General features: G+C 47.1%; 1 protein-coding gene across 1 annotated transcript in view; it reads right to left on the bottom strand.

Annotated features, from left to right (window-relative positions):
• LOC124009842 (myomegalin-like) overlaps nt 1–13,458 on the bottom strand; it is a 116,183-nt gene that overhangs the window by 76,228 nt on the left and 26,497 nt on the right. The window contains exon 5 of the mRNA XM_046322041.1: nt 12,468–12,544. Coding sequence (XP_046177997.1) covers nt 12,468–12,544 — 77 coding nt within the window. The remainder of the gene's footprint in view (nt 1–12,467; nt 12,545–13,458) is intronic.

The raw sequence follows: 13,458 nt of genomic DNA, 5'->3' as shown, positions 1-13,458 counted from the left end.
AAGTCAATCAAACCAGCAAAATGTCAGTACAGAGACAAAGTGGCATTGCAATTCAATGTCTCAGACACAAGACGTATGTGGCAGGGTCTACAGACAATCACCGATTACAAAGGGAGAACCAGCCACGTCACTGACACCAACGTCTTGCTCCCTGTCAGGACCCGGTTACGAACCCGGGTCTCCGGAGTGAGAAACAGTCACTTAACCAACTGAGCCACGAATAGTTGGCAGAACCCAGAAGATGAGGCAGACACAGCAGTACTTGAGACTGTGTATTTAATGAAGTAAAAAGTGAAGTTCTTCAGTAAAACTGTGATGTTTTGTCATTGATTATCATGCCTTGTCCCTGTTCTTCTCCTTCTATTCGTTTCCCCTGCTGGTCTTATTAGGTTCTTTCCCTCTTTCTATCCCTCTCTCTCCCCCTCCCTCTCTCACTCTCCCGCTCTCTCTTCTCTCTATCGTTCCGTTCCTGCTCCCAGCTGTTCCTATTCCCCTAATCAATCATTTAGTCTTCCCACACCTGTTCCCGATCCTTTTCCCTGATTAGAGTCCCTATTTCTCTCCTTGTTATTCGTTTCTGCCCTGTCGGTTCCTTGTCAAGAATTCACCGTGCTGTGTTTGTGTATCGCCCTGTCGTGTCGTGTTTTCCTCAGATGCTGCGTGGTGAGCAGGTGTCTGAGTCTGTTTGGTTCAAGTGCCTTCCTGAGGCAACCTGCTGTTCACCTGCTGTTCAAGATCGAGTCTCCAGTTTGTCCTCGTCTTTTCGAGTGAAAGTTGTGTTTTGTTGATTGTATTTACTTTACTGGATTAAAGACTCTGTTTTCGCCAAGTCGCTTTTGGGTCCTCTTTCACCTGCATGACAGAAGGAACCGACCAAGGAATGGACCCAGCGACTTCAGACGCTCGTTACACTGCCGTCGAGATCCAAGGAGCCATGCTCGGCAGACACGAGCAGGAATAGTCTGCTGCTCGCCATGCCGTGGAGAACCTCAGGTTTCCGACCTCTCTGGACAGTTCCAGAGTCTTCGTCTCGTGCCACCTGTTACTTCCTGGCCTGCCGAGCCTCCAGAACCTAGGGTTAATAACCCACCTTGCTACTCCGGGCAGCCCACTGAGTGCCGCTCCTTTCTCACGCAGTGTGAGATTGTGTTCTCTCTCCAACCCAACACATACTCTAGAGAGAGAGCTCGGGTTGCTTACGTCATTTCACTCCTTACTGGCCGGGCTCGAGAATGGGGCACAGCTATCTGGGAGGCAAGGGCTGATTGCTCTAACAAGTACCAGAACTTTAAAGAGGAGATGATTCGGGTTTTTGACCGTTCAGTTTTTGGTAGGGAGGCTTCTAGGGCCCTGGCTTCCCTATGCCAAGGTGAACGGTCCATAACGGATTATTCTATTGAGTTTCGCACTCTTGCTGCCTCTAGTGAGTGGAACGAGCCGGCGCTGCTCGCTCGTTTTCTGGAGGGACTCCACGCAGTGGTTAAGGATGAGATTCTCTCCCGGGAGGTTCCTTCAGATGTGGACTCTTTGATTGCTCTCGCCATCCGCATAGAACGACGGGTAGATCTTCGTCACCGGGCTCGTGGAAGAGAGCTCGCATCAACGGTGTTTCCCTGCTCCGCATCGCAACCATCTCCCTCCTCTGGCTCAGAGACTGAGCCCATGCAGCTGGGAGGGATTCGCATCTCGACTAAGGAGAGGGAACGGAGGATCACCAACCGCCTGTGCCTCTATTGCGGAGTTGCTGGACATTTTGTTAATTCATGTCCAGTAAAAGCCAGAGCTCATCTGTAAGCGGAGGGCTACAGGTGAGCGCAACTACTCAAGTCTCTCCATCAAAATCCTGTACTACTTTGTCGGTCCATCTACGCTGGACCGGTTCGGGTGCTACATGTAGTGCCTTGATAGACTCTGGGGCTGAGGGTTGTTTCATGGACGAAGCATGGGTTCGGAAACATGACATTCCTTTCAGAGAGTTAGAGAAGCCTACGCCCATGTTCGCCTTAGATGGTAGTCATCTTCCCAGTATCAGATTTGAGACACTACCTTTAACCCTCACAGTATCTGGTAACCACAGTGAGACTATTTCTTTTTTGATTTTTCGTTCACCGTTTACACCTGTTGTTTTGGGTCATCCCTGGCTAGTATGTCATAATCCTTCTATTAATTGGTCTAGTAATTCTATCCTATCCTGGAACGTTTCTTGTCATGTGAAGTGTTTAATGTCTGCCATCCCTCCCGTTTCTTCTGTCCCTACTTCTCAGGAGGAACCTGGCGATTTGACAGGAGTGCCGGAGGAATATCATGATCTGCGCACGGTCTTCAGTCGGTCCCGAGCCAACTCCCTTCCTCCTCACCGGTCGTATGATTGTAGTATTGATCTCCTTCCGGGGACCACTCCTCCTCGGGGTAGACTATACTCTCTGTCGGCTCCCGAACGTAAGGCTCTCGAGGATTATTTGTCTGTGTCTCTTGACGCCGGTACCATAGTGCCTTCTTCCTCTCCGGCCGGGGCGGGGTTCTTTTTGTTAAGAAGAAGGACGGTACTCTGCGCCCCTGCGTGGATTATCGAGGGCTGAATGACATAACGGTTAAGAATCGTTATCCGCTTCCCCTTATGTCATCAGCCTTCGAGATTCTGCAGGGAGCCAGGTGCTTTACTAAGTTGGACCTTCGTAACGCTTACCATCTCGTGCGCATCAGAGAGGGGGACGAGTGGAAAACGGCGTTTAACACTCCGTTAGGGCATTTTGAGTACCGGGTTCTGCCGTTTGGTCTCGCCAATGCGCCAGCTGTTTTTCAGGCATTAGTTAATGATGTTCTGAGAGACATGCTGAACATCTTTGTTTTTGTCTATCTTGACGATATCCTGATTTTTTCTCCGTCACTCGAGATTCATGTTCAGCACGTTCGACGTGTTCTACAGCGCCTTTTAGAGAATTGTCTCTACGTAAAGGCTGAGAAGTGCTCTTTTCATGTCTCCTCCGTTACTTTTCTCGGTTCCGTTATTTCCGCTGAAGGCATTCAGATGGATTCCGCTAAGGTCCAAGCTGTCAGTGATTGGCCCGTTCCAAGGTCACGTGTCGAGTTGCAGCGCTTTTTAGGTTTCGCTAATTTCTATCGGCGTTTCATTCGTAATTTCGGTCAAGTTGCTGCCCCTCTCACAGCTCTTACTTCTGTCAAGACGTGTTTTAAGTGGTCCGGTTCCGCCCAGGGAGCTTTTGATCTTCTAAAAGAACGTTTTACGTCCGCTCCTATCCTCGTTACTCCTGACGTCACTAGACAATTCATTGTCGAGGTTGACGCTTCAGAGGTAGGCGTGGGAGCCATTCTATCCCAGCGCTTCCAGTCTGACGATAAGGTTCATCCTTGCGCTTATTTTTCTCATCGCCTGTCGCCATCTGAGCGCAACTATGATGTGGGTAACCGTGAACTGCTCGCCATCCGCTTAGCCCTAGGCGAATGGCGACAGTGGTTGGAGGGGGCGACCGTTCCTTTTGTCGTTTGGACAGACCATAAGAACCTTGAGTACATCCGTTCTGCCAAACGACTTAATGCCCGTCAAGCTCGTTGGGCGTTGTTTTTCGCTCGTTTCGAGTTTGTGATTTCTTACCGTCCGGGTAGCAAGAACACCAAGCCTGATGCCTTATCCCGTCTGTTTAGTTCTTCTGTGGCTTCTACTGATCCCGAGGGGATTCTTCCTTATGGGCGTGTTGTCGGGTTAACAGTCTGGGGAATTGAAAGACAGGTTAAGCAAGCACTCACGCACACTGCGTCGCCGCGCGCTTGTCCTAGTAACCTCCTTTTCGTTCCTGTTTCCACTCGTCTGGCTGTTCTTCAGTGGGCTCACTCTGCCAAGTTAGCTGGTCATCCCGGTGTTCGAGGCACTCTTGCGTCTATTCGCCAGCGCTTTTGGTGGCCGACTCAGGAGCGTGACACGCGCCGTTTCGTGGCTGCTTGTTCGGACTGCGCGCAGACTAAGTCGGGTAACTCTCCTCCTGCCGGTCGTCTCAGACCGCTCCCCATTCCTTCTCGACCATGGTCTCACATCGCCCTAGACTTCATTACCGGTCTGCCTTTGTCTGCGGGGAAGACTGTGATTCTTACGGTTGTCGATAGGTTCTCTAAGGCGGCACATTTCATTCCCCTCGCTAAACTTCCTTCCGCTAAGGAGACGGCACAAATCATTATCGAGAATGTATTCAGAATTCATGGCCTCCCGTTAGACGCCGTTTCAGACAGAGGCCCGCAATTCACGTCACAGTTTTGGAGGGAGTTCTGTCGTTTGATTGGTGCGTCCGTCAGTCTCTCTTCCGGGTTTCATCCCCAGTCTAACGGTCAAGCAGAGAGGGCCAATCAGACGATTGGTCGCATACTACGCAGCCTTTCTTTCAGAAACCCTGCGTCTTGGGCAGAACAGCTCCCTGGGCAGAATACGCTCACAATTCGCTTCCTTCGTCTGCTACCGGGTTATCTCCGTTTCAGAGTAGTCTGGGTTACCAGCCTCCTCTGTTCTCATCCCAGCTTGCCGAGTCCAGCGTTCCCTCCGCTCAAGCGTTTGTCCAACGTTGTGAGCGCACCTGGAGGAGGGTGAGGTCTGCACTTTGCCGTTACAGGGCACAGACTGTGAGAGCCGCCAATAAACGCAGGATTAAGAGTCCAAGGTATTGTTGCGGCCAGAGAGTGTGGCTTTCCACTCGCAACCTTCCTCTTACGACAGCTTCTCGTAAGTTGACTCCGCGGTTCATTGGTCCGTTCCGTGTCTCCCAGGTCGTCAATCCTGTCGCTGTGCGACTGCTTCTTCCGCGACATCTTCGTCGCGTCCATCCTGTCTTCCATGTCTCCTGTGTCAAGCCCTTTCTTCGCACTCCCGTTCGTCTTCCCTCCCCCTCCCGTCCTTGTCGAGAGCGCACCTATTTACAAGGTACATAAGATCATGGACATGCGTTCTCGGGGACGGGGTCACCAATACTTAGTGGATTGGGAGGGTTACGGTCCTGAGGAGAGGAGTTGGGTTCCGTCTCGGGACGTGCTGGACCGTTCACTCATTGATGATTTCCTCCGTTGCCGCCAGGATTCCTCCTCGAGTGCGCCAGGAGGCGCTCGGTGAGTGGGGGGTACTGTCATGTTTTGTCATTGATTATCATGCCTTGTCCCTGTTCTTCTCCTTCTATTCGTTTCCCTCTGCTGGTCTTATTAGGTTCTTTCCCTCTTTCTATCCCTCTCTCTCCCCCTCCCTCTCTCACTCTCCCGCTCTCTCTTCTCTCTATCGTTCCGTTCCTGCTCCCAGCTGTTCCTATTCCCCTAATCAATCATTTAGTCTTCCCACACCTGTTCCCGATCCTTTTCCCTGATTAGAGTCCCTATTTCTCTCCTTGTTATTCGTTTCTGCCCTGTCGGTTCCTTGTCAAGAATTCACCGTGCTGTGTTTGTGTATCGCCCTGTCGTGTCGTGTTTTCCTCAGATGCTGCGTGGTGAGCAGGTGTCTGAGTCTGTTTGGTTCAAGTGCCTTCCCGAGGCAACCTGCTGTTCACCTGCTGTTCAAGATCGAGTCTCCAGTTTGTCCTCGTCTTTTCGAGTGAAAGTTGTGTTTTGTTGATTGTATTTACTTTACTGGATTAAAGACTCTGTTTTCGCCAAGTCGCTTTTGGGTCCTCTTTCACCTGCATGACAAAAACATGTAACTCTACAACCTCAAAAGGAATTCCACAAGAACAAAGGTAATCCTCCAAGACAAAAAAAGGTAAATCCACAAGGTGGAAGGTATAGCATAAAAAGCCTCAAAAAATACTCAAAAACAAACAAAGAAGAACAAAAAACAGAATTCCACAAGAGAGTCCACCGGGATCAACAAGAGTTCACAGAGAACTAGGGCTGGGTGCTAACATACAAACACAGAGCAAAGGACTGAGGAAAACAAAGGGTTTAAATACAATCAGGGGAAACGAGGCACAGGTGCAAATAATAATGGAGATCAAGGGAAAACAAAAGGTCAAAAGGCACAATGGGGGCATCTAGTGACCAAAAACCGGAACAACCCTGGCCAAATCCTGACAGCTCCCAACATCTAAACACAATATTCGCCTACTTTGAGGATAACACAGTGCCACCGATGCCACCCATTCCAAAGGACTGTAGGTTCTCGTTCTCCGTGGCCAAAGTGAGTAAGACATTTAAGCGCATTAACCCTCTCATGGCTGCCGGCCCAGAAGGCTTCCCTAGCCACGTAGACCAGCTGGCTGCGTAGACCAGAGCATGTTGTAGACCAGCTGGCTGGAGTGTTTATGGACATATTCAATAGCGCCATAGTACCCTCCAAGCTCATCATTAATCTCGGGGCCCTGGGTCTGAACCCCGCCCTGTGCAACTGGGTCCTGGACCTCCTGATGGGCCGCCCCAAGGTGGCAAAGGTAGGAAACAAGACCTCCACTTCACTGATCCTCAACACAGGGGCACCACAAGAGTGTGTGCTCAGCCCCCTCCTGTACTCCCTGTTCACCCATGACTGCGTGGCCACACACACCTCCAACACAATCGTCAAGTTTGCAGACGACACAACAGTAATAGGCCTTATTACCAACAATGACGAAACAGCCTACAGAGAGGAGGTGAGAGCCTTGGTGGAGTGGTGCCTGGAAAATAACTTCTCCCTCAAAGTTAACAAAACAAAGAAGCTGATCGTGGACTTCAGGAAACAGCAGAGGGTGCACCCCCCTATCCACATCGACGGGACAGTAGTGGAGAAGGTGGAAAGTTTTAAGTTGCTCTGCGTACACATCACTGACAATCTGAAAAGGTCCACCCACAAAGACAGTGTGGTAAAGGAGGCTGAAGAAATTTGGCTTGGCCCCTAAGACCCTCAGAAACTTTTACAGATGCACAATTGAGAGCATCCTGGAGGACTGTTCTCACTGCCTGGTACGGCAACTGCACCCCCGCAACCGCAGAGCTCTCCAGAGGGTGGTGCGGTCTGCCCAACGTATCACCGGGGCCACATGACCTGCCCTCCAGGATACCTGCAGCACCCGATGTCACAGGAAGCCCAAAAAGATCATCAAGGACATTAAACACCTGAGCCACAGCCTGTTCACCCCACTATCATCCAGATGTTATGGCAAAGTTATGGCAAAATGGCTTAAGTACAACAAAGTCAAGGTATTGGAGTGGCCATCACAAAAGCCCTGACCTCAATCCTATAGAACATTTGTGGGCAGAACTGAAAAAACATGTGTGAGGAAGGAGGCCTACAAACCTGACTCAGTTATACCAGCTCTGCCAGGAGGAATGGGCCAAAATTCATCCAACTTATTGTGGGAAGCTTGTGGAAGGCTACCCGAAACATTGGACCCAAGTTAAACATTTTGAAGGCAATACTACCAAATACTAATTGAGTGTATGTCAACTTCTGACCCACTGCGAATGTGATGAAAGAAATAAAAGCTGAAATAAATCATTCTCTCTACTGTCGTTCTGACATTTCACATTCTTAAAATAAAGTGGTGATCCTAACTGACCTAAAACTGGGAATTTTTACTAGGATTAAATGTCAGGAATTGTGAAAAACTGATTTTAAATGTATTTGGCTGAGGTGTATGTAAACCTCTGAGTTCAACTGTATATCTTTCTCAATTCCATTCTTTTACTTTTAGATATGTGTATTGTTGTGAACTGTTAGATTATTAGACTTAAAACGAATCATCCAGCGATCATACACTGTTTACCAGGGGGCAGGGCTACCGACTTTAAGGCTAATTTGAAGATGGTGCTGGCTAAAGCTGAAATTGGCGAGTGTAGCAAGTATAGAGATATTGTTATCCACGTCGGCACCAACGATGTTAGGATGAAACAGTCAGAGATCACCAAGCGCAACATAGCTTCAGCGTGTAAATCAGCTCGAAATATGTGTCGGCATCGAGTAATTGTCTCTGGCCCCCTCCCAGTTTGGGGGAGTGATGAGCTCTACAGCAGAGTCTCACAACTCAATCGCTGTTCGAAAACTTTTTTCTGCCCCCCCCCAAAAGATAGAATTTGTAGATAATTGGCCCTCTTTCTGGGACTCACCCACAAACAGGACCAAGCCTGACCTGCTGAGGAGTGACGGACTCCATCCTAGCTGGAGGGGTGCTCTCATCTTATCTACCAACATAGACAGGGCTCTAACTCCTTTAGCTCCACAATAAAATAGGGTGCAGGTCAGGCAGCAGGCTGTTAGCCAGCCTGCCAGCATAGTGGAGTCTGCCACTAGCACAGTCAGTGTAGTCAGCTCAGCTATCCCCATTGAGACCGTGTCTGTGCCTCGGCCGAGGTTGGGCAAAACTAAACATGGTGGTGTTCGCCTTAGCAATCTCACTAGGATAAAGACCTCCTCCATTCCTGTCATTATTGAAAGAGATCATGATACCTCACATCTCAAAATAGGGCTACTTAATGTTCGATCCCTTACTTCAAAGGCAATTATAGTCAATGAACTAATCACTGATCATAATCTTGATGTGATTGGCCTGACTGAAAAATGGCTTAAGCCTGATGAATTTACTGTGTTAAATGAGGCCTCACCTCCTGGCTACACTAGTGACCATATCCCCTGTGCATCCCGCAAAGGCCGAGGTGTTGCTAACATTTATGATAGCAAATTTCAATTTACAAAAAAAAAAGATGTTTTCGTCTTTTGAGCTTCTAGTCATGAAATCTATGCAGGCTACTTAATCCCTTGTTATAGCTACTGTTTACAGGCCTCCTGGGCCATATACAGCGCTCCTAATTGAGTTCCCTGAATTCCTATCGGACCTTGTAGTCATAGCAGATAATATTCTAATCTTTGGTGACCTTAATATTCACATGGAAAAGTCCACAGACCCACTCCAAAAGGCTTTCGGAGCCATCATCGACTCAGTGGGTTTTGTCCAACATGTCTCTGGACCTACTCACTGTCACAGTCATACTCTGGACCTAGTATTGTCCCATGGAATAAATGTTGTGGATCTTAATGTTTTTCCTCATAATCCTGGACTATCAGACCACCATTTTATTACGTTTGCAATTGCAACAAATAATCTGCTCAGACCCCAACCAAGGAACATCAAAAGTTGTGCTATAAATTCACAGACAACACAAAGATTCCTTGATGTCCTTCCAGACTCCCTCTGTCTACCCAAGGATGCCAGAGGACAAAAATCAGTTAACCACCTAATTGAGGAACTCAATTTAACCTTGCGCAATACCCTAGATGCAGTTGCACCCCTAAAAACTAAAAACATTTCTCATAAGAAACTAGCTCCCTGGTATACAGAAAATACCAGAGCTCTGAAGCAATCTTCCAGAAAATTGGAACGGAAATGGCGCCACACCAAACTGGAAGTCTTCTGACTAGCTTGGAAAGACAGTACCGTGCAGTATCAAAGAGCCCTTACTGCTGCTCAATCATCCTATTTTTCCAACTTAATTGAGGAAAATAAGAACAATCCGAAATTCCATTTTGATATTGTCGCAAAGCTAACTAAAAAGCAGCATTCCCCAAGAGAGGATGGCTTTCACTTCAGCAGTAATAAATTAATGAACTTCTTGAGGAAAAGATCATGATTATTAGAAAGTAAATGTTAAATCTGCGTATTCCTTTAAAGCTCAGTTGTCCTGAGTCTGCACAACTCTGCCAGGACCTAGGATCAAGAGAGAAACTCAAGTGTTTTAGTACTATATCTCTTGACACAATGATGAAAATAATCATGGCCTCGAAACCTTCAAGCTGCATACTGGACCCTATTCCAACTAAACTACTGAAAGAGCTGCTTCCTGTGCTTGGCCCTCCTATGTTGAACATAATAAACGGCTCTTTATCCACCGGATGTGTACCAAACTCACTAAAAGTGGCAGTAATAAAGCCTCTCTTGAAAAAGCCAAACCTTGACCCAGAAAATATAAAAACTATCGGCCTATATCGAATCTTCCATTCCTTTCAAATTCTTTAGAAAAGGCTGTTGCGCAGCAACTCACTGCCTTCCTGAAGGAAAAGAATGTATACGAAATGCTTCAGTCTGGTTTTAGACCCCATCATAGCACTGAGACTGCACTTGTGAAGGTGGTAAATTACCTTTTAATGGCATCAGACCGAGGCTCTGCATCTGTCCTCGTGCTCCTAGACCTTAGTGCTGCTTTTGATATCATCGATCACCACATTCTTTTGGAGAGATTGGAAACCCAAATTGGTCTACACGGAGAAGTTCTGTCCTGGTTTAGATCTTATCTGTCGGAAAGATATCAGTTTGTCTCTGTGAATGGTTTGTCCTCTGACAAATAAACTGTAAATGTTGGTGTTCCTCAAGGTTCCGTTTTAGGACCACTATTGTTTTCACTTTTTTTTCCTCTTGGGGATGTCATTCGAAAACATAATGTTAACTTTCACTGCTATGCGGATCACACACAGCTGTACATTTCAATGAAACATGGTGAAGCCCCAAAATTGACCTCGCTAGAAGCATGTGTTTCAGACATAAGGAAGTGGATGGCTGCAAACTGTCTACTTTTAAACTCGGACAAAACAGAGATGCTTGTTCTAGGTCCCAAGAAACAAAGAGGTATTCTGTTGAATCTAACAATTAATCTTAATGGTTGTACAGTCGTCTCACATAAAACTGTGAAGGACCTCGGCGTTACTCTGGATCCTGATCTCTCTTTTGAAGTACATATCAAGACTGTTTCAAGGACAGCTTTTTTTCCATCTATGTGATATTGCAAAAATCAGAAACTTTCTGTCCAAAAATGATGCAGAAAAATGAATCCATGCTTTTGTCACTTCTAGGTTAGACTTCTGCAATGCTCTACTTTCCGGCTACCCGGATAAAGCACTATATAAACTTCAGTTAGTGCTAAATATGGCTGCTAGAACCCTGACTAGAACCAAAAAATGTGATCATATTACTCCAATGCTAGCTTCCCTACACTGGCTTCCTGTCAAGGCAAGGGCTGATTTCAAGGTTTTACTGCTAACCTACAAAGCATTACATGGACTTGCTCCTACCTATCTCTCTGATTTGGTCCTGCCGTGCATACCTACACGTACGCTACGGTCTCAAGACACAGGCCTCCTAATTGTCCCTAGAATTTCTAAGCAAACAGCTGGAAGCAGGGCTTTCTCCTATAGAGCTCCATTTTTATGGAATGGTCTGCCTACCCATGTGGGAGACGCAAACCCAGTCTCAACCTTTAGGTCTTTACCGAAGACTCGTCTTTACCGAAGACTCATCTCTTCAGTGGGTCATATGATTGAGTGTAGTCTGGCCCAGGAGTGTGAAGGTGAACGGAAAGGCTCTGGAGCAACGAATCGCCCTTGCTGGGATTCTCTGCCTCTAACCCTATTACAGGGGGTGAGTCACTGGCTTACTAGGGCTCTTTCATACCGTCCCTACGAGGCGTACGTCACTTGAGTGGGTTGAGTCACTGATGTGATCTTCCTGTCTGGGTTGACGCCCCCCCTTGGGTTGTGCCGTGGCGGAGATCTTTGTGGGCTATACTCGGCCTTGTCTCAGGATGGTAAGTTGGTGGTTGAAGATATCCCTCTAGTGGTGTGGGGGCTGTGCTTTGGCAAAGTGGGTGGGGTTATATCCTTCCTGTTTGGCCCTGTCCGGGGGTGTCATCGGATGGGGCCACAGTGTCTCCTGACCCCTCCTGTCTCAGCCTTCAGTATTTATGCTGCAGTAGTTTATGTGTCGGGGGGCTAGGGTCAGTTTGTTATATCTGGAGTACCTCTCCTGTCCTATCCGGTGTCCTGTGTGAATTTAAGTATGCTCTCTCTAATTCTCTATTTCTCTCTTTCTTTCTCTCTCTCCGAGGACCTGAGCCCTAGGATCATGCCTCAGGACTACCTGACATGATGACTCATTGCTGTCCCCAGTCCACCTGGCCATGCTGCTGCCCCAGTTTCAACTGTTCTGCCTGTGATTATTATTATTTGACCATGCTGGTCATTTTTGAACATTTGAACATCTTGGCCATGTTCTGTTATAATCTCCACCCGGCACAACCAGAAGAGGACTGGCCACCCCACATAGCCTGGTTCCTCTCTAGGTTTCTTCCTAGGTTTTGGCCTTTCTAGGGAGTTTTTCCTAGCCACTGTGCTTCTACACCTGCAATGCTTGCTGTTTGGGGATTTAAGCTGGGTTTCTGTACAGCACTTTGAGATATCAGCTGATGTTCGAAGGGCTATATAAATACATTTGATTTTGATTTGATTTGATTTAGATACTACTGCACCTTTGGAGCTAGGAACACAAGCATTTTGCTACATCCGCAATAACATCTGCTAAATTTGTGTATGTGACCAATACAATTTGATTTGATCTGTTGGTTGGCTGTCAGTCTACATTGCAATTTAATTTGACGTAAAAAGTGACAGATTCTCAGATCAGATGACTGAGGTTGGTCAATGCATTCAATGGTCAACTGTCAGTCTGGAAGTGTCTGACTGGACTTACAGAGCCTTGTCAAGAAGGTCTTGTTTCTCCTGTAACTCTTGCTTCAAGCTCTCCACTTCTACCTTCAACTCGATGTTCTGGAACACAGGGAGAATAGAACACGAAATCAGACTGGAATTATGTTTGATAGAAAAAATGACATCATCAATATTGTTGTCATTGTCACCATCATCACCATTATCATCATCATCCTCAACCACATCATAACAATTCATCTCAGAAGACAAGGAATATCAAATAGAAACTTTAAAACAAGTCAATGAAGTCATAGAAACTCAAAGAAGTGCAGGCACCATTAGTACAATTAGTGTAAAACACAGGAAGAGAGTAGAGGACAGGCTCATTGTAATGGCTGGAATGGAATTAATAGAATGGTTTCAAACACATCAAAACGTATGGAAACCACGTTTGACTCCGATCCATTAATTCCATTCCACCCATTACAATGAGCCCGTCTTCCTGTAGCTCCTCCCACCAGCCTCCACTGACTTGTACTGCCTTACAAAGACCCCTGATGCCCAGATGAACAGTATACCCTATTACTCTCCTGGAAACTCCTGCCTTCCAAATGCACCTAGTGCTTGTCCTGTACAGTATCCAGTGACTTCTATCCCCCTCCAACACCATCCCACAGCTAGCCAGCAACAGCAACCCTACACGCACAACCTGTCCTCTCTCCTTCTCACCCACAACCCCCAAATACCTTCACCATCTACACCTGATCCCCACACCCCTCCTATGCTGCATCAATTTTCCTCCTTCCCTCCCCCTCTCTCTGCTGTATCAATCAGAGTGGTGTGGTGTGGTGTGCATACGTAACATTAGTAGGGAACATGGTTCTCTCCTGTCACAGATGTTATATTTTATGATGGGACAGGCTGCCAGGAAACCCAAACTTTTTGGAGGTTACCAAAAATCTATAATGTCCTGTCCATTGCACACTTTACTTGAAACCTATCAAAGTTTAACAATGCATATCAATTCATAGAAT

This window comes from Oncorhynchus gorbuscha, linkage group LG22, assembly GCF_021184085.1.
Source record: "Oncorhynchus gorbuscha isolate QuinsamMale2020 ecotype Even-year linkage group LG22, OgorEven_v1.0, whole genome shotgun sequence".
Taxonomy (NCBI): Eukaryota; Metazoa; Chordata; class Actinopteri; order Salmoniformes; family Salmonidae; genus Oncorhynchus; species Oncorhynchus gorbuscha.
Note: the sequence above shows the minus strand (reverse complement) of the source record. Positions and strands in the feature narration are given on the sequence as shown.